The sequence below is a fragment of the Coptis chinensis genome, chromosome 9 (genome assembly GCF_015680905.1).
Source record: "Coptis chinensis isolate HL-2020 chromosome 9, ASM1568090v1, whole genome shotgun sequence".
In the NCBI taxonomy this organism is placed as follows: domain Eukaryota; kingdom Viridiplantae; phylum Streptophyta; class Magnoliopsida; order Ranunculales; family Ranunculaceae; genus Coptis; species Coptis chinensis.
Window position 1 is genome coordinate 78595743 of NC_141464.1, and position 18596 is coordinate 78614338.

Sequence of the window (18596 nt, forward strand, 5' to 3'; positions counted from 1 at the left end):
CTTATGTATCGATACAGAAATACAGAAGCTGCTTTGTGACAATAATGTTTAGAAAAGCAGAGGCAACTGTGGCAACTGTTAGCTGATGTATACTGATGCTTTCTGAATCTCATCTTTGTGATGCGTATCCATTGCATGACTACAGTAGGTACACGAAACATTTTTGTGACAGTATATAAATTTAAATCTAGGTTAGGCCCGATCCCTTAATTAGTCCTACGCCTAGCCGAAGGTGATCCTTTCATTGCTTGAGTACATTAGCTAGACTTAAAAGGTAAAAGTTGATGCTTCCATTTGATCAAATGTAATCCAGTATACGACTAATTAGGCAAATCTCATTGCCAATAATCAAAAGTACAATATTTCCACACTTGAAGATGATCTTGGTAGTGCCAGTATCCTCTCACCAAATTTCATTAGCTGCCTTTGACTGTCGGCTGCCTTTGAGTTGATGATCAATTTTTCCAAGGCAATTGCATTCTTCAGCAAATATTTGAAAATGTCAATTTCAATCAAACGGCCTAGGATAACTGGATTCTCAACTTGAATCTCGATAGATCTCAGATGATTCAAATTGCACTTATTTGATAGCGAATTTGCTCCCCAGTAATCCAATATAGTTGTTGAACCAAGGTTTATCTAAACAAACAAAAAGCATTTATTAAAAGGTTGACATATTATCTCGAAGTGTCAGAGCTGCAATAGTGGAATGTATTTGTTTCTTACCCTTGTTATGATTAGAAGCAGTGTTTCCAAATTGCAAGAGTTCTGTAGTAAGTACTTTATACCGCGAATGGAATCTCGGGTAAGCCATGTTTCCAACTTCAGTTTTCTAAGAGAAGAAAATGGTGTGGGTAGGAGACCAATTGCTTTTGAGATAACCTTGCCAATTAGAAAAATGAAGGATATTCAGATAATGCAGTAGATATTTAATGCTCGAAACCAAAAGAAACCAGTATTTAGGTGAAAGAAGCACAAAAGTAAACATACAAAAACTAGAGGATGCTAGCAGGGGAGAGCCCAACTTTTGAATTGAGAACTTGCACTACAAGGTCAGTGTCAAACTTTGGTTCTGTTCATCTAGGAGCAAACTAGGTATGTCGAAGGCTTTGAACTCACCAATTTGAAATAAGTATTAATAAATACGAGAGTGAGACGAAAGGATGCATGCCGTGATCCTCAAATGGGAGAAAAGATTTAAGAAGAAGAAGATTGAAGAATCGAGAAAAATGAAGTAAGAGGCGCAAGCCACTTCCATAAAAAATTTACATTTCACAAGCACCACAATAAAATGCAACATACTCTATTGTGGTATCCACTGTCTACATACCTACAAAGTCAGACTTGAGACGGTCTTGTCGTGCAACGTTTCTCATCAACCAGGACCGGGTCTGAGATTGTGGAAGCCCTAGGCGACAACCAGACAAATCTTTTCTACACCATTTTTGTTTATATCTTAGAATATTTACAATTTTAGCTACATGTAACACAAACAAATAGGTGGAGTAGCGGTTGTGTTTCCAGTTTCAGGCCCTAGGCGGCTGCCTAGATAGCCATCCCTCATAGTCGGCCCTGCTGTCATAAACTAAATTCAGTTTACCAATTCAGTTTACCAATATCATCATTAGATATGAGTATGTATGATACAATAAAAGAATAACATGAGGTTAACAGATCTATTCGGCCAACATGAGAATGGGCAGGGGTTATGACCTAATCTAATGATTGGGTCACTTCGACATCTACTGGACCAGTCTGGAAAAAGGTAATACATTCACAAAATGAGAAAGAAAGCTGGTGTCATTGTAGCGTATGTAAATATACATGCTACGCTCACATATGGATCCCTACGTCGTTAGATTCCACTTAGGCTTAAAGATGGGTGTAATCAGATCCAAATATGAAGAAAAAATACGATAACAAAGAAAGTAAATAGACCGAAAACATACCTCAAGCAAGGGAGCTGATAAACTTATCGACTTGGCATTATAAAGTCCTCCAAGAAGTTTTAACATCTTCTTACCGAGCTCTTTCTTCCTATCACTTGACAAGTCCAAAAACTTTTCCTCCGTAGACTTAAGTGGAAGTTTCATTTCAATGTCTGCCTCAACAAGAGAAAAAAGATCCTCTACGGAAAATGCACTTGAGATATCAGCCTTACACCTGAATGTATTAAGGTTAGGTGCATATACTTTGATATTACATTTCGTACCACCACGATGATTTCCAGGGTTATAGAACCAGAGCATATCGATTTCCAAGTGCTCAAGTTGAGTAGCAGAAATAGTGAGAGCATCGTTCTCATCAAGCACACAATTGATTATAATAAGGGTTTCAAGAACTGGACAGCTCGATAAAATTTGTTGCATGAACTGAGTCTCTGGAAAATAAACTGACTGAAGATGCAGAGTTTTAAGACTTGGAAGACTGAATGTTTCAGGTATGTCAAAGGAAGTTACTGTCATACCAAATCTCCTATCTTCATCATTCTCATCCATATGATTTTCATCACTCCAATCGTTACCATATTCCCTATGTATTGCCATTTTCAGTCTCAGCCTTAAGGTTGTCAATGATGTAGAAGTGAAAAGTGACTTAGGAAGTAGGCAACTAAATTTAGGATAAAATTGGAGATCAAGCTCTTGGACACTATAACACACAGCATATGTGGTCACTAAATTTATAAGCGATGAAGACGCGCTGTCATCAACGCCACAGTTGAGATGTAAGATCCGAAGATTACAATTATTATCACGAAAATACAGTACTTTATGAACAAGTTCCTTAAACAATTTCGGAAAACAATGATGACCCTGCATGTAACGTTGGTTATGCGATGAATCATGATCGTAATACATACTAACATCAAAGAAAAGGAAAGGGGAGGATTTCCAGACCTCAGATCTCCAACTTTTAGATACAAGGCGCGATTGAATCATATCTTTCACGGGTAGTAAAGAGCGGATCTGATCAACAATTGATTCTGGTAGGTAGCTCATCCTACCTTCACCATCCATATTTTCTGACTTCTTAGTGTGAACTAAATTGTTTCCGGATCTTTAGAAAAAGAGAGACTTAAGAGTTTAATGAAACGAGGGTATATATAGTGGTTATTGCCTTCAAACAACCTTTTCCTAAAAGGTCGGTTCTATTGTTAGCCGAAACTTGGGGAACAAGTAGTGGAGGCAAAACCTAGCTTGGAGTGCAAGTAATTGAAAAAGAACGTTTAATTAATGAAATAACTAGATAATTAAGTCTGTTCATGCTGCTTTGTGCATATTTCAAAGCATTGGTGTGTATTTTGAAGTATCATGAAAGTGTAGGATGGCTAATAGATTTTTTAAAAAGGTTTGCACTTTGCAATGTGTATTACTGGTTGGGACATAGAGATGTTCATCGAACTCATTTCAATTTAATAAAGAGAGACGACTCTATTTTTGAAGAGAATAAACCACAAAATTCTTGTGTAAAATTAATGGTGGCGAAAGGTGGTGAAGAGTGTCAGAAGTTGTGATGATTTGCTTTGGCATATGCACCATTTCCAAAAACACTATATCTTTGTATACGAAAGAAATTGGTTCACTGCCTATTACTGTAGTAGCATTTAAACCAAAAAAAGTATAGAATATGTGCGTGTATAAATTAACTCTTAAAACGGAACTAATTTTCTAGTAAAATTTAAAAGGTTTCTATACTTGAATAAATTGGCTCTTGGTCGTACAATATTTCAACGATTAAACTGGCTCTTGGTAATGCCAACAGCCTCTCACTAAAGTTCATCACCTGCGTCTGCTGATCAGGTGAATGCTTAAAGGTGACGACCAATCTCTCTAAGGAAATGGCATTCTTCAGCAAATATTTAAGAAATTCAAGCTCAGCCAAGCCCTCTAGGATGCTTCCAATCTTGACAGACCTGAGCTTGTACAAGTCGCTCTGTTCTGATATAACAGTGGGCCCGAAAACTCTGATATCTTTGTCCTGCGAACTACCAACTTTTGCCTATAGAAACAAACAACAGTATGGGTTCAATAGAGTTGGTTTAGCAACATAAAACAAAGGCAAAAAACACGTTGGTATAGTTAGTTAGCATTCAATAACGATTTAGTATCACAAATAGAATCAATACTAGATGGTGTCTCTTGTTTCTTACCTTTACTGCGTCCACAATAAGTGTTTCCAAACAGTAAGAGTTCTGCAGTATGCACTTGATGCAATTGATGGATTCTCTGGAAAACCATGTTTTCAGCTTCAAATGCTTTAGAGCAGAAAATTGAGCAGGCCGGAGTTCAAATGCCTTTGGGATGACCTTGCCGATTTAAAAAAAATGAAAACCTAATCAGAATATGTAGAGCATCAAGGGAAACAAAAGAATATAGCAAGATCAGCACTAAATTTGCACTCTATGGGATAGCTAGAATATAGCAAAACCGTATTATCTGTGCTTGTCTTCCTCACAAATGTATAAATTCAATGTATGACTGGAGGGATTATATTCGTAGGTATACTACCACAAAAATCGTAGCAAAAGAGATGGAAATCCAGTCAAACCTTTGCAGACATTTTAAGATGTCCACATTTTATCAGTCTTCGCATCCTTTGTGTTGGAAACACCTAAAGGTCCCTCACTAATCCCCTGCTCAAGCCTTAAATTGTTTCTAATTTTTTTTCCATATTTCCATGAAGAACAAGAGGGCCAAAATGTGGACTAATCAGATACAAAGAAAAGGGCTAAGGGGCAATAACTGAAACAGAACAGCACTTATTTTATCTTGAAAAAAAACTTTACAAAGAAAACAAATATATGGAAAAAAACAACTGCATGCTATATGGATGGCAACCAATTACAGAGAAGTAAAAATATTGTTGCAGACAAATTAAGCCGCTAAGTCTGAAGCGACAATGAAAAACAGTGAGCTAGGTGATCCAGGGAGACCTTCATGGGTGAATAGATGGGAAGTACCTGATATAACCTACTATAGGTTCACAGATGGATGAAAAGTGTGCTATTTTTCTTCAATATTTTGCTGGAAAGTCTATTATATAAACACTACCCTGTGTGGTTTCTGATGTAACCCACATTGTATATTCCCCCTCTTTTACAGCAGGACAATACCCAAGTATGTGTAGGGCCAAGTATTGAAGATTTTTAGTATAAGGTTAAGGTGAAGTTTTGTTCTTCCCATTTAATATTATAGTGCTGAGTGAGATCTCTAACAATGGATATGAAAAGTGATAGTTCTGGGCATCTTGGCTCTGCCATTTGACATCTGTATTTGAAATGGGAGTCTATTGCATTTGACTTGTTAGTCACCAGCCGTGCATGACTTCTGTAAAGCAAAAGTGTCAGTTTACCAACCAAAACATTGTAACATCCACACAGTCTATAAGATTTCTCCTTCGAAACCAATTTAAACAGAGCTATGCACTCAATAGGCAAAATTAATATCCATATATATATATAAGCCCAACTCTAATTATGTGACTGCAAAACAAGCACCATGGCTTCAGGTAATCAATTGTTGCACACAAAGCAGGACCTCATTGTTTAACTTCTTGCAATAGATAGGGGATGGCAGACTATATGTGTTAAATCACAGTTGGAAGCTGCCATATGTAACAGGAGCCTATATTTTGCTTGCTGTCTCATACTTCCAAGAAGGAAATTTTGCATTTGCCCTGGATGCAAAGCAAAATTTTAAGCTTAAGCAAAACAAGAAGGGAAGATCTATTTTACGTGTCTCTACGGAATGAACTAAACGAAGACATGAATTCAACTTACTATAAAAGAAAGATCAGACTATCAGATCACAACAGTAAGCCTAACCAGGAAAAGTAATTGCCAATTCAATCATTGTAAAACATGAGCATCGGAACATACCTCAACGAGCGGAGCAGATAACTTTAACGACCTGATCACATTGTGAAGCTCTCCAAGCATCTGTAATAACCCTGTACTTAACTCGTCTATGGACTCAATGTCAATATCTGCCATGACAAGAGAAGGAACATTCTCCATGGCGTATTCATTAGAAGTATCATCTCTACACCTGAATGTTGTGAGGTTTGGAGCCGATACATTGATCTTACATTTTTCTTTGGACCGCGTACTAGCATTTCCGTAGAGCCTATCTATTTCCAAGTATTTAAGTTGAGGCCCAGAAATCGTGACTTCATTTGATTGATCAAGTCCACAAGTGATTAGAATAAGAGTTTCAAGTAGCGGACAACTTGATAAAAAGACTTCTATAGCTCCCTGAAAATGAAGTGATTGAAGATGCAGAGTTTTGAGACTTGGTAGATTCAAAGCTTCAGGTAGAGTCAACAAAGGCCTACGTAACACCTTGTGAATCAGGAAATGCAAGTCGCTTCGTGTCTCACCACACAGATAACACAGTATGGTCAACTTCAACGTTGTCAGTGATTTACATGTAAAAAGATACGGAGATAGCCTAAAGATTGAACAATCACCACAGAATTGGAGATCAAGTTCTCGAACATTACGCCGTACCGCATTTTGGATCAATGTATTTGTCTCCCTTGAATTAGAGATATGCACGTTTTGCCAGTTGAGACGAAAAGCCAAAATAGTAGAGGATTCGCGAAAGAAAAATACCTTGTTTAAGAAATCCTTATACATGCCCACACAAGGACAATCATGCCTGATTAGATTGTGGGTGCAATAGTTACGGAAGTCGAAGTTAAGATACGGGAAAGAAAGCCAAATCGATGTCCATGTTTTCGATAGAACACTTGTTTGTACTATTTGTTTCATGTCTAGGGAAGAGAGTATGTGAGTAAGAAGTGAATCTGGTAAGGTGCTAATTCTATCTTCATTATCAGTCATTGACTCGTGCATGCTTTCTTGAATTGTAATCTGCATGGAAACAACTTAGCAAACTAAATAATAATTAAGCAGCATGTCCAGTTCATTAATTAAGTTGTGACAAATTAGCGATTGAACGAATAAAAACAACCATTCCTTCAATATTTTAGCACAAGACTTAAAATTTCATATTCATAATTTCATACAGATAAAGAAAAACTAAAGCATAGGTAAAAAAGATTTTACCTCGCTGTGCCCACAGGAAAATTGAAAGATTTCACAGTGCGACAGTTAGGGCTCCAGACTTATTTTTAATTAAAACCTATGTATAGCAACTTCGAAATTCCTGCTTATGAAGTTCCTAATATAGTTATCGGTCCTAATTAACTACTTATTTGGCATGCCGATACATTCAGCTGTGTAGTGTGACATATCGGTATTTGCCGACATCTCATTACCTTAAGAGTGCTTCTACAGCAACACACACTTTGAACACAATTTGTGAACACAATGACGTGGCAATCTGAGAGACCTTGATTTCCAGTACTTCTTTGAGAAATATACACGCACCCCCTGCCTGATGAGTGCCACGTCATTGTGTTCACAATTTTCGGTTCATTTTGTGTGTTGCTAAAGACTTTTCCTTCAAAATATGTTGGGTTACAATTCAGAAAGGCTGGTGGAGACCCTACACCAGAGCTCATGCAAAAGTATAGAATTTGAAAAATAATAAATTAAGGCAGAAGTCTTTTTGCTTATTTGCTTTTATTTTTAATAGAATAAAGGATATGATAAAATTTACTGTTTATTAAATAAAAATTATTATATTTTCAATTCTTACAATAAGTTCAGTGTCATCTCCAGAGGATCTAATGGGCATAGTGTAAGAAATGCTGATATTTAGTACTGAGTTAGATCAACTACGAGACCATTTATATAACAGGGCCATGTGTACCCTTCTTGGAGATTAGTCATTTAACTCCAAATAATCAACCAACCCACTTAGGGGCTATTTGTTTTTTTGGGTTAAGTTATAAGAGGGTATTATAAGACCATGTGTTCTAAGAGGGTCTTATAAGATGGTCTTATAAAGTGGTTTGTTTTTTATTTTAAGTTCCTCTTATAAGCACTTGTAAAAATAGAAAAAACAAATACATTACATCTTATAGATGGTTATTTGACAAATATAACCCTACTTTACATCACATTTAACTTGAATATATTAATTTGAAACAAACATATAGTTTGATTTTCAATTTTAAATCAATTTTGATAATTAGAATATCGATTTTAGAAAACTACCTTAATTGGCGGTGGTGGTGGTAGTGGTCTTAATAGCACGATGGTGGTGGTAGTAGAGGTGATGATATTGGTTTTAATATCACGGTGATGGTGGTCGTAGTAGAAGTGGTGGATGTCTTAATAGCACGGTGGTGGTGGTGGTGATAGTCTTAATAGTATGGTGGTGGTGGTAGCGGTGGTTTTAATAGCACAGTGGTGGTGGTGGTGGTGATAGTCTTAATAATACGGTGATAGTGGTGGTGGAGGTAATGATGGTGGTGGTGGTAATGGCGGCAGTAGTGGTGGTGGTTTTAATAGTTTGGTGGTGGTGGTGGTGGTAGCCGGTGGTGGCTAGGGTAATAGAGTTATTTGGAAAATAAGATAATGAAAAAAGAAAAAAGGAGAAATAAGGATAAGGCTGAGTCCAATGGCTCCCTATCCCTTTAAAAGTAGAGCTAAAGTCAACAGATTTTACTCTCTATCATTAATTTCCTCTTTATATATACAAAGGATTCTACTCTATATCTCTATTTTACTCTCTATATATAGAGAGTAAAATAGAGATAGAGAGTAAAATCCTTTGTATATATACATAGAAAAATAATGATTTAGCTCTATTTTGTTGACTTTAGCTCTATTTTGTTGATTTTAACTCTACTTTATTGACTTTAACACTACTTTTAAAGGGATAGGGAGTCATTGGACTCAGCCTAAGGGTATATGGACGGGGGTGTTTGAGTCATTTTTCAAGTTATAAGATTTATAGAATTGAAGTAGATCCAATTTTGGTACTTATAGAATTTGAGCCTCTTATAAGACATTTCTAGTAAAATGCCTCTTATAAGAGGCAAAAAACAAACAAAAAAAATGTCCAAAATCACTTGGCCACATTTTATAAGAGGTTATAACACCTCAAGATCTTATAAGAGGCAAAAACAATTCCCTTTAAAAGTAGAGCTAAAGTCAACAGATTTTACTCTCTATCATTAATTTCCTCTTTATATATACAAAGGATTCTACTCTATATCTCTATTTTACTCTCTATATATAGAGAGTAAAATAGAAATAGAGAGTAAAATCCTTTGTATATATACATAGAAAAATAATGATTTAGCTCTATTTTGTTGACTTTAGCTCTATTTTGTTGATTTTAACTCTACTTTATTGACTTTAACACTACTTTTAAAGGGATAGGGAGTCATTGGACTCAGCCTAAGGGTATATGGACGGAGGTGTTTGAGTCATTTTTCAAGTTATAAGATTTATAGAATTGAAGTAGATCCAATTTTGGTACTTATAGAATTTGAGCCTCTTATAAGACATTTCTAGTAAAATGCCTCTTATAAGAGGCAAAAAACAAACAAAAAAAATGTCCAAAATCACTGGGCCACATTTTATAAGAGGTTATAACACCTCAAGATCTTATAAGAGGCAAAAACAAATGGCCCTTAATCTATGTTGAAATTGCTCTCATTAACCAACAAAAACTGTAGTCTATAGGTTAAGCCGTGAGGAACTGTCAAAACCTATTCCGATGGACATACCATCACAACACCGAATTGTGATTTTTCTTTTTCCATCTTTTCAGCAAGAAGGCTTCACAGAAAGTAACACGAGAACTTGAGAATTTAGGATGTGTTATATGTCCAATTCCACTCCAGGGCAATACACATGCATAGCCTCACAGAAGCACTAAATTAAATATAACTAGTCCAGAAGCTTAACGCATAGTTGTCACCCCTTAGAGTCATTTAAACAGTATTTCTGCATTTGAAGAAGCTTTTGGATATGCCATTAGCCTCTCACTAAAACTCGTCAAGAGGATCTCGCTTTCATGTGAACGTTCCTTCGAGGTGAAGATGGTCAACTTTTCCAAGATGCTTGCATTCTTCAGAAAAAACTTTAAAAATTTAAGTTCATTAGCACATCCTCGGACATAGTGTATCTCTATTAACTTGAGACAACGAAAAGTTGATTTCTGCACGAAAGACAAATGTTTCCCAATACTTACGTAGCTTTGATGGCCTAACATGTCTCTAATGAACAAAACAGAACCAATAATCAAAACACTCTACATGTAGATTAATTTTTCTGAATTGTGCTAAACTGAAAGGGGGATATATAACTGATCAAAGTGATTGAGTTGCTTATTGGTATTACTCAGAGTCCTACAATATCAGAATCTAACAGATTTTTGAGCAACAGTGTCGGATCTTTGCTTGAACCCAAAGTTGACGAGCTCATTGACTTGAAAAAGTATCACATGCTAAATCAATCCCATGTATATCATTTGTATTTATAGGATTTTATCGATATCTCATGCATGATTCCTACGATATATACAATTACGTTATACCACATGCCCGCATAAAAAAATAAGCAATGAAATGTAAGATCGTACCTTGGTCACGACTTTCAATTTGAAGTTCCAAGCTTTGATCTACAGGAGAAGATGTTCTTGGCACACTCAAGATCTTCTTCTTCTTAACTTTGCTGGAGTCAAGTTCCAACCACGAACGGGAAGCAACCTTTTTTTTTCACGAACCAAGAACCAAGAACTGACAATGGCTAGAGAGGATACCACCTATGGAATCTCCACAAATTACGGGCTTCTACTTTAGAAAATGTTGGAGGTTTGCCATTAAAGGAGAGAGAGCTTTTCTTGTTGTTAGGATGATCAATATATGAGAGGTGGGGTCTATTTATAGAGGTTCCCACCTCCTCAATATTGGATAGGATAGAGTCCTATACTCATCTAATATCAGATTGGATAGAGTCCTATACTCATCTAATATCAGATAGGATAGAGTCATTCTATCCTATACTCATCTAATATCTGATAGGATAGAGTCCTATACTTTCGATGGTTTATCCTTATCTTGGCGGGCGCCTATCCAACCTTATTTCCAACATCTCCCACTCGCCCACAACGAAGAAGGTTTCTAAGAGAAGCATTTAAGTAGAATGCTTAGCCATTTGTGTGTCTCACACGGCAAATGGTTCGTGTGACCCTAGCACACGTATCATGATATCTGTGAAGTAGCAAGTCGCAATGAAAAGCACGACACAATGATCTACCATGAAAGTGATCTTAAAGAAGATGAATCCAAAACCTAATATCGGAGAGAGTGTGTATACCCCAAGATCTGTTTGTTTCATCACTTTGACAAATAGCACTCATCCCTATGAGTCCACACCATAAAGTCAAAACGTATCACATGATTCACAATTATCATCAATTGTCCCGCCGTAGAATCCCGGTGATTGTGTGATAAACCCGAGTTTTTTTACCCTTTGCACATGAAGTCATTGTCGCCGAGTTCTACCAACTTCCCAAGATGCATCCGGTCGGCCTTTTAGTAAGAGCTTGTGGGGAGCAAACCAAAGTTACGAAGTAGTCCTCTTATTTTTCTTGACAAGGTCAAAAGTTCAAGAAGGGTACCATTCGATATGTTTTAAACAAAAATATATCAATAGAGCTCACATAGCAAGAATTTTAGGGATATTTCTTTTCTTGCTCGGGTGGTCAACTATACACATGTTGTGTGAAAACATGTCATGGCAAGAGTATCTAATTTGTTTACTCAACAATAGATATCTGTATGTCCACTCATACCATGCAAGTGTTGTCATCCCTAATGACAATTCCAAGGATACTATGCTCCCACTTGGCAACAACCGTTTGTAGGTTTAGGCGAGAATCTTCCCTATGAAACCTGTTTCTTCTTATCCAATTATAAGAAGGGGCATGACTCGAAGACTAGGTCCACCCTTCCTATAAGGTTTAGTGACTTGTCAAGCTAAACTCCCAATTGTTTAAAATGGAAGTATTTGTTCATGTGAGTGAACCGGTCAACCCTACCGACATACATATGAGATGATAAAGCGATTATAATGAGAATGCAATCGATCTGGAAAGAATGCACTTTTATTCATTAAACCATCAAAGTGTTCTTAACATAATCACATCCTCTTTAACCCAAGCATTTTTACATGTGCAAGGAAGAGTTCCTTTGGAATAGGTTTGGTCGATGGATCGCAACCATCGATTAGTGGATATATGTTGTAGAACCACTTTCTTCTTCATTATCATTTGTCGTACGTAGTGGTATTTTAACTCTATATGCTTGGTTCTTCCATGGTACTTTGGATCTTTAGCATATGCAAAGCAGCCATCTTTGTCGCCACCCGGATGTGAACCGGTTCAAGACTCTTGAGAACACCGACAAGTGTTTGATGAATCGTCGAGCCACCATGACCTCCGTGTGGCGAAGAGCAACATGCAATATACTTTCGGCTTCCATAGTTGAAAGTGCTATGGAAGTTTGCTTTTTCTTTGCTCCGGGGATATAGCACCTCCATTCATTATGTAGGTATATCCCGAAGTTGACTTCCTCTCATCAAGGTCTCGGCCAATTCGGCATCGGAGTACCCAATCGCCTTTTAAGATCTTTCCTTGGTAGACAAGTGAGTAGTCCACGGTGCCTTTTAGATACCTCATTATCTTCTTGACTGACCTTCAATTAATGCGACCCGTGGATTTGTTTGGAACCTTGATACTAACCCAACTGCATAGCAGATGTCCGGCCTTGTACACAACATTGCATACATAAGGCTTCCATCAAGGCGGCTTGAGTATGGTACATTTTTCATAGCCCCGAGTTTGAAGGAGGATTCTTGGGAGACATTTTAGAACTCAAAGACTCTCCTAGACTTTATGGGAGATCCACTTGCTTACAATCGGTCATGTTGAATCTTTCCAAAACCTTCTTGATATATGTCTCCTGAGACAAAGATAACAAGCGTTTGGGCCGATGACGAGTTATTTTAACTCCTAAGACATAACTAGCTTCACCCATGTCCTTCATTTGAAGTTTAATGACAACCACTCCTTAGTGGAATTTATCAATGCCTTATTGTTACCTCGCTAACAAAATGTCATCCACATATATAGATAGAATCACAAAACCATTTTTAGATGTCTTGACATATACGCAATGGTCCTCATTTACCATTTCGAATTTGTCTTGAAGCATTGCTTCATGGAATCTCGAGATTCCACCGTCTAGAGGCCTGTTTTAAACCATATATGGATGCATTTCGGTTTACACACTTTGTGTTCGACCTTGATTGAAAAACCCGTGGGTTGATCCATATAGATTTCCTCTTGTAATTCTCCATTGAGAAAAGCGGTTTTGACATCCATCCGGTAAAGCTCTAAATCTAAATGGGCAACCATTGACAAGAGGAGACGATGGAGGCAAATCTCACCATCTTTGGTGAGAAGGTGTCATCATAGTCTATTCCTTCTTTTTGGGTGTAACCTTTTGCAACAAGCCTAGCTTTGAATTTGTCTATGTTCCCTTCCGCAAGATTTTTCTTGATCTTGAGAACCCACTTGTTCCCCGATAGATCTCTCTGTTTGGAGGTAGATCAACTAAGTCCCATACTTTGTTTTTCTTCATCGACTCCAATTCTTCCTTCATAGCTTCCATCCACTTACTTGTATTGGACCCAGAAATAGCCTCCTTGAACGTTTTAGGTTCATCAGATATTTCTGTAAGTGCATTGGTCATATTTATCTCCCCTTCAATCTCAAACCGACGTTTGGGGATATGGCCTCTAACACTTTTACGAGGTTGGGATTGATCAATCATTTGACCAATGCCATTGTTACTAGAATCAGGGTTGATGAAAGTTTCATCTTCGCCTTGTTCATCAGCAGTTATAAGGTTATCAACTTCGTAAAGTTGTATATCCTTATCAACCTCACCCCTCATTGGGTATTGAGAAGGACATGCCCTAGCATAGTGTCCCATCTGATGACAACGGAAGCATTCAACACTAGTCATTTCTATCGACTTCCTAGGTTTCTTTTGCTGTGGGTTAGGCTTGGCCTTTTCCTTGCCTTTCCCTTTTCCACTTTTCTTGTTCCAAGGAGCCTTCCTATTTTTGGAGTTGACAACATTTGCTTCAGTTTGAACAACAGGCTTTTCATTGAGAAGCCTTTGTTCCTCAAGCTTCACATTTCCTTTGCACTGTGCAAAGTTTGTGATCTTGTCGTCATCGTCAAGATAAAACGAAATTGTTCCCAAGTTTTAGGTAAAGACCTAATGACGGCTTGAATTTGTTGATTATTTGACGGGACTGTCCCCGCAGGCTAACTTCGGTAACCATGTTTCTCATCACCGTGCAATGTTGTGTCATAGAGGTATGGGGCAGTTTTGATAAATTTGTCAAAACTCATTTGTAGCCTCCTCCGGTTTGTGCGAAGAGTCGTACCCCAAGGTCGCCTTTTTCGCTTCCCATAGCTCTTTAGCCGATCCAAGGCCATCATACCGCATCATGAAGTCATTCCTCATGGTGCCAAGTATGGCAATTCGGGCAACATTATCTTTGCTTGTATACTCATTGTACTTTTTAAGTACAAAGGTATAAGCAGCTTGTGTTAATCCTTCCGGTAGGTTACGCTCTTCGTCTCCGGTTATTACATCAATGACCTTCCTATCGCGGAATTAACCTAACTTTCCTAGACCAAAGTTCGTAATTCTTATCGTTTAACAAGTCCTTTTCAGGTAGCAAAGAAGCGGGGATTTTCCATCGGGTGCCATTCTATCAAGTTTGAATTCCAAAAATAAGATACTACTTAATAAGAATCATCTCTTAAATTAAATCTAAGTAATCCACATTTTCACATATGAGATGATCATGATAATCTACTAGCATGATTCTAGCCATTAAATAAAATCAATACATTTGACTATCAATAACATAGAATATGCAAAAAATCTACTACTTAAATTTCCATTTCATAAAATTGTTTCTACAAAAAAAGAGTTTCATATCTTTCAAAAACAATGTAGAACTAAATGAGCTAGTCAACCATGAACATAGAAGCGCCCCGGGTGCCCGTGGGAGTCATCCTCATCCTCCACAATCACTATCGACCATTTGAAAATTACTAGCCACTTCCTCTGTTTCCCCGTGAGGTGGGAAATAAACCCGATGACACATCATATGGATTTGGTTCCTTAGCATCGCCCCATAATCGATGTAGGAGAGATTTAAAGTGGTCGAGCCTCATTCCTATCCCGAATAGGATTTGGGGGCTCTTTGGTGTATATTCTGGTGATGGTGGCTCTGTCTCTATCTTATCAGATTTCAAGACAGTACTCTTGAAAGTTCTCCTATATTGCTTAGAAGTCATGCGTTTCTTGGAAGCCCGTCTCCCAAGATCTGGTTCAGTTTTCCTACAAGTTTCGGGTCTATGTGACTTTGGCATCGAGCCAGTTTTCCATGGTTTGCATGCTTTTGTTTGCGGTTTTAATCTTGTGATCTACAATTTTTGAAAAACTGCGGTTTTTTCAAAATCTTTTAATTAAGTTTTAAATAATTAGGTTGTTTAAAATTAATTAGATATTGCTTAATTTTTTTGCAAAATAAATTATTTATGGGAAATAATTAGTGGAAATTTTTTTCTAGGAAATTTTTTTCTTAGAAATTTTTACATGGAAATTTATTTCTGAGATTATTTCTCTATAAATTTTAAGTTTTTTTTTCACATGTATTTTTCCACAATTAAAAATTGACATTAGGATGTTTATTTTTACCATGCGAAGAATTATTTGAATGGATTTTTACTATTGCATGTATATAAAATTGTTTGTTTTCTATCAACGGTCATATGAAAACCAAGGCACAATGCCTAAGTCACATAGACCCGAAACTTGTAGGAAAACTGAACCAGATCTTGGGAGACGGGCTTCCAAGAAACGCATGACTGCTAAGCAATATAGGAGAACTTTCAAGAGTACTGTCTTGAAATCTGATAAGATAGAGACAGAGCCACCATCACCAGAATATACACCAAAGAGCCCCAGTCCTATTCGGGATAGGAATGAGGCTCGACCACTTAAATCTCCTACATCGATTATGGGACGATGCTAAGGAACCAAATCCATATGATGTGTCATCAGGGTTTATTTTCCCACCTCACGGGGAAACAGAGGAAGTGGCTAGTAATTTTCAAATGGCTGATAGTGACTGTGAGGATGAGGATGACTCCCCTGGGCACCCAGGACGCTTCTATGTTCATGGTTGACTAGCTCTTTTTAGTTCTACATTGTTTTTTGAAAGATATGAAACTCTTTTTGTAGAAACAATTTTATGAAATGGAAATTTAAGTAGTAGATTTTTTGCATATTCTATGTTATTGATAGCCAAATGCATTGATTTTATTTAATGGCTAGAATCATGCTAGTAGATTATCATGATCATCTCATATGTGAAAATGTGGATTACTTAGATTTAATTTAAGAGATGATTCTTATTCGTAGTATCTTATTTTTGGAATTCAAACTTGATAGAATGGCACCCGATGGAAAATCCCCGTTTACGATGCTACCTGAAAAGGACTTGTTAAACGATAAGAATTACTTAACTTTGGTCTAGGAAAGTTAAGTTAATTAAAGATATGAAGGTCATTGATGTAATAACCGAGACGAAGAGCGTAACCTATCACTGAAGGATTAACACAAGTCGTTTAACCTTGCCACTTAAAAAGTACAATGAGTATACAAGCAAAATAATAATGTTGCCGAATTGCCATACTTGGCACCATGAGGAATGACTTCATGATCTTGTATGATGGCCTTGGATCGGCTAAAGAGCTATGGGAAGCAAGAAAAGGCGGACCTGGGGAATACTTCATTACCGCATTTACCGAGGAGGCTACAAATGAGTGAAGCTGCCCCATACCTCTATGACACAACATTTGCGGTGATGAGAAACATGGTTGCCGAAGTTAGCCCGGGGCAGACAGTCCCCGTCAAATGAACAACAAATTCAAGCCGTCATTAGGTCTTTACCTAAAACTTGGGAACAATTTCGCCTTATCTTGACGATGACGACAAAAGATCACAAACTTTGCAGTGCAAAGGAAATGTGAGCTTGAGGAACAAAGGCTTCTCAATGAAAAGCTTGTTGTTCAAAATGAAGCAAATGTTGTCAACTCCAAAAAGAGGAAGGCTCCTTGGAACAAGAAAAGTGGAAAAGGAAAGGCAAGGAAAAGGCCAAGCCTAACCCAGAGCAAAAAGAAACCTAGGAAGTCGATAGACATGACTAGTGTTGAATGCTTCCGTTGTCATCGATGGGACACTATGCTAGGGCATGTCCTTATCCCGAGGTGAGTTTTACTTTAAAATCATTGTCAATGTGATAAATCTTTGTCATCTTTGTCGATTCATCACAATATTGGATTGTAGATTCAAAGAAATGACGACCACATACTTAGGGATAGGTCCCTGTTTGAAGATTTCCGGAAACTTCCACAAGGAACTTCGGAGAGTTCACATGGGAAACCAAAGTGTAGCCGATGTTTTGGGGCACGCAGGCACTTGTAGGTTGGATTTTGCGAGTGGGAGATCCATCCTTATTGAAGAAGTACTCTTTGTACCCTCAATTAGGAGAAATCTTTTATCAGTTTTGAAATTACTTCAAGAATCCTATGTGTTTAATTTTTCCCAGAACTCGCTTGAGATATCTTTAAATAACAGTTTGATAGGTCATGCTTATTTAATGAATTCTTTTATGACATTACACTTAGCACAAACTGAAGTTTTTATGTCTAAAATGGTTGGTTGCCAATTGTGGCATGCTAGACTAGGACATATTGGACACAGTAGGATAGACCGCTTAGCAAGGGGAGGGTTGTTAGGTAACTTAACCTCTGTTAAAATGGAAACCTGTGAAAGTTGTCTTGCTGGAAAAGCCACCAAGAAACCTTTTGGGAAAGCCCAAAGGGCAACTTATCATTTACAACTTATTCACTCGGACATCGTGGACCAATGAATGTAATGACAAGGCATGGGGCTTTGTATTTCATTACCTTCTTCACGGATGACTATACACGTTATGGGACCGTGTACTTGATGTCTCACAAATCGGGACGCCTTTGAACTGTTTTAAAAGTACAAGAACCTAGTTGAGAATCAACTTGATAGGACAATAAAGGCCTTAAGAACCCACCGCTGGGCGTGAATATCTTTTTGATGAGTTTAAGGAACTCGTGAAAATAAAGGGTATAGCTAGATGCCTAACTATTCCTTATACCCCCGTGAGAATGGTGTCTCGAGAGAAGGAATAGAACCCCGTTGGACATGGTTAGATCTATGATGGCTCGGGCTAACTTGCCTATCTCATTTTGGGGTGATGCATTGTTAGCGGCAAATTTGCGCATACTTAACCTAGTTCCTTCAAAAGCTGTTGACAAAACACCCTATGAACTATGGGTGGTAGACAACCCGTTTTGAACTACCTTAGACCATGGGGGTGTCTTTGCCTTTGTCACTTCTCAAAATCGAGAATTTGGAAAGTTGAGTGCTCTGGAAAGAAGTGTATCTTTATAAGATCGATTGAGACTTCTAAGGGGTATGTCTTCCAGGGGAGGATACTCGAGGACATGTCGCGAAATAGAAGCACGTAGCGTCGATTC

General features: G+C 37.6%; 2 protein-coding genes across 3 annotated transcripts; both read right to left on the reverse strand.

Moving 5' to 3' along the window:
- Nucleotides 1-267: 267 nt before the first annotated feature.
- LOC147478358 (putative FBD-associated F-box protein At5g53635) lies at nucleotides 268-3077 on the reverse strand. The gene is made up of 3 exons (XM_086583727.1): nucleotides 1950-3077; nucleotides 727-882; nucleotides 268-639 (listed from the first exon to the last, which is right to left on the reverse strand). The coding sequence occupies exons 1-3, from the start codon at nucleotides 3015-3017 to the stop codon at nucleotides 349-351; spliced, it is 1515 nt and encodes a 504-aa protein (XP_086439853.1). The 5' UTR covers nucleotides 3018-3077; the 3' UTR covers nucleotides 268-348.
- A 560-nt stretch (nucleotides 3078-3637) lies between these two features.
- Nucleotides 3638-7177, reverse strand: LOC147478359 (F-box/FBD/LRR-repeat protein At5g56420-like). Of its 2 annotated transcripts, XM_086582800.1 has the most exons (4): nucleotides 7070-7156; nucleotides 5879-6874; nucleotides 4151-4306; nucleotides 3638-3999 (listed from the first exon to the last, which is right to left on the reverse strand). In XM_086582800.1, the coding sequence occupies exons 2-4, from the start codon at nucleotides 6854-6856 to the stop codon at nucleotides 3679-3681; spliced, it is 1455 nt and encodes a 484-aa protein (XP_086438926.1). In that variant the 5' UTR covers nucleotides 6857-6874; nucleotides 7070-7156; the 3' UTR covers nucleotides 3638-3678. The 2 variants fall into 2 exon arrangements, with proteins under 2 accessions (XP_086438926.1, XP_086438925.1); XM_086582799.1 differs by having other exon boundaries at nucleotides 5879-7177.
- Nucleotides 7178-18596: the final 11419 nt, after the last annotated feature.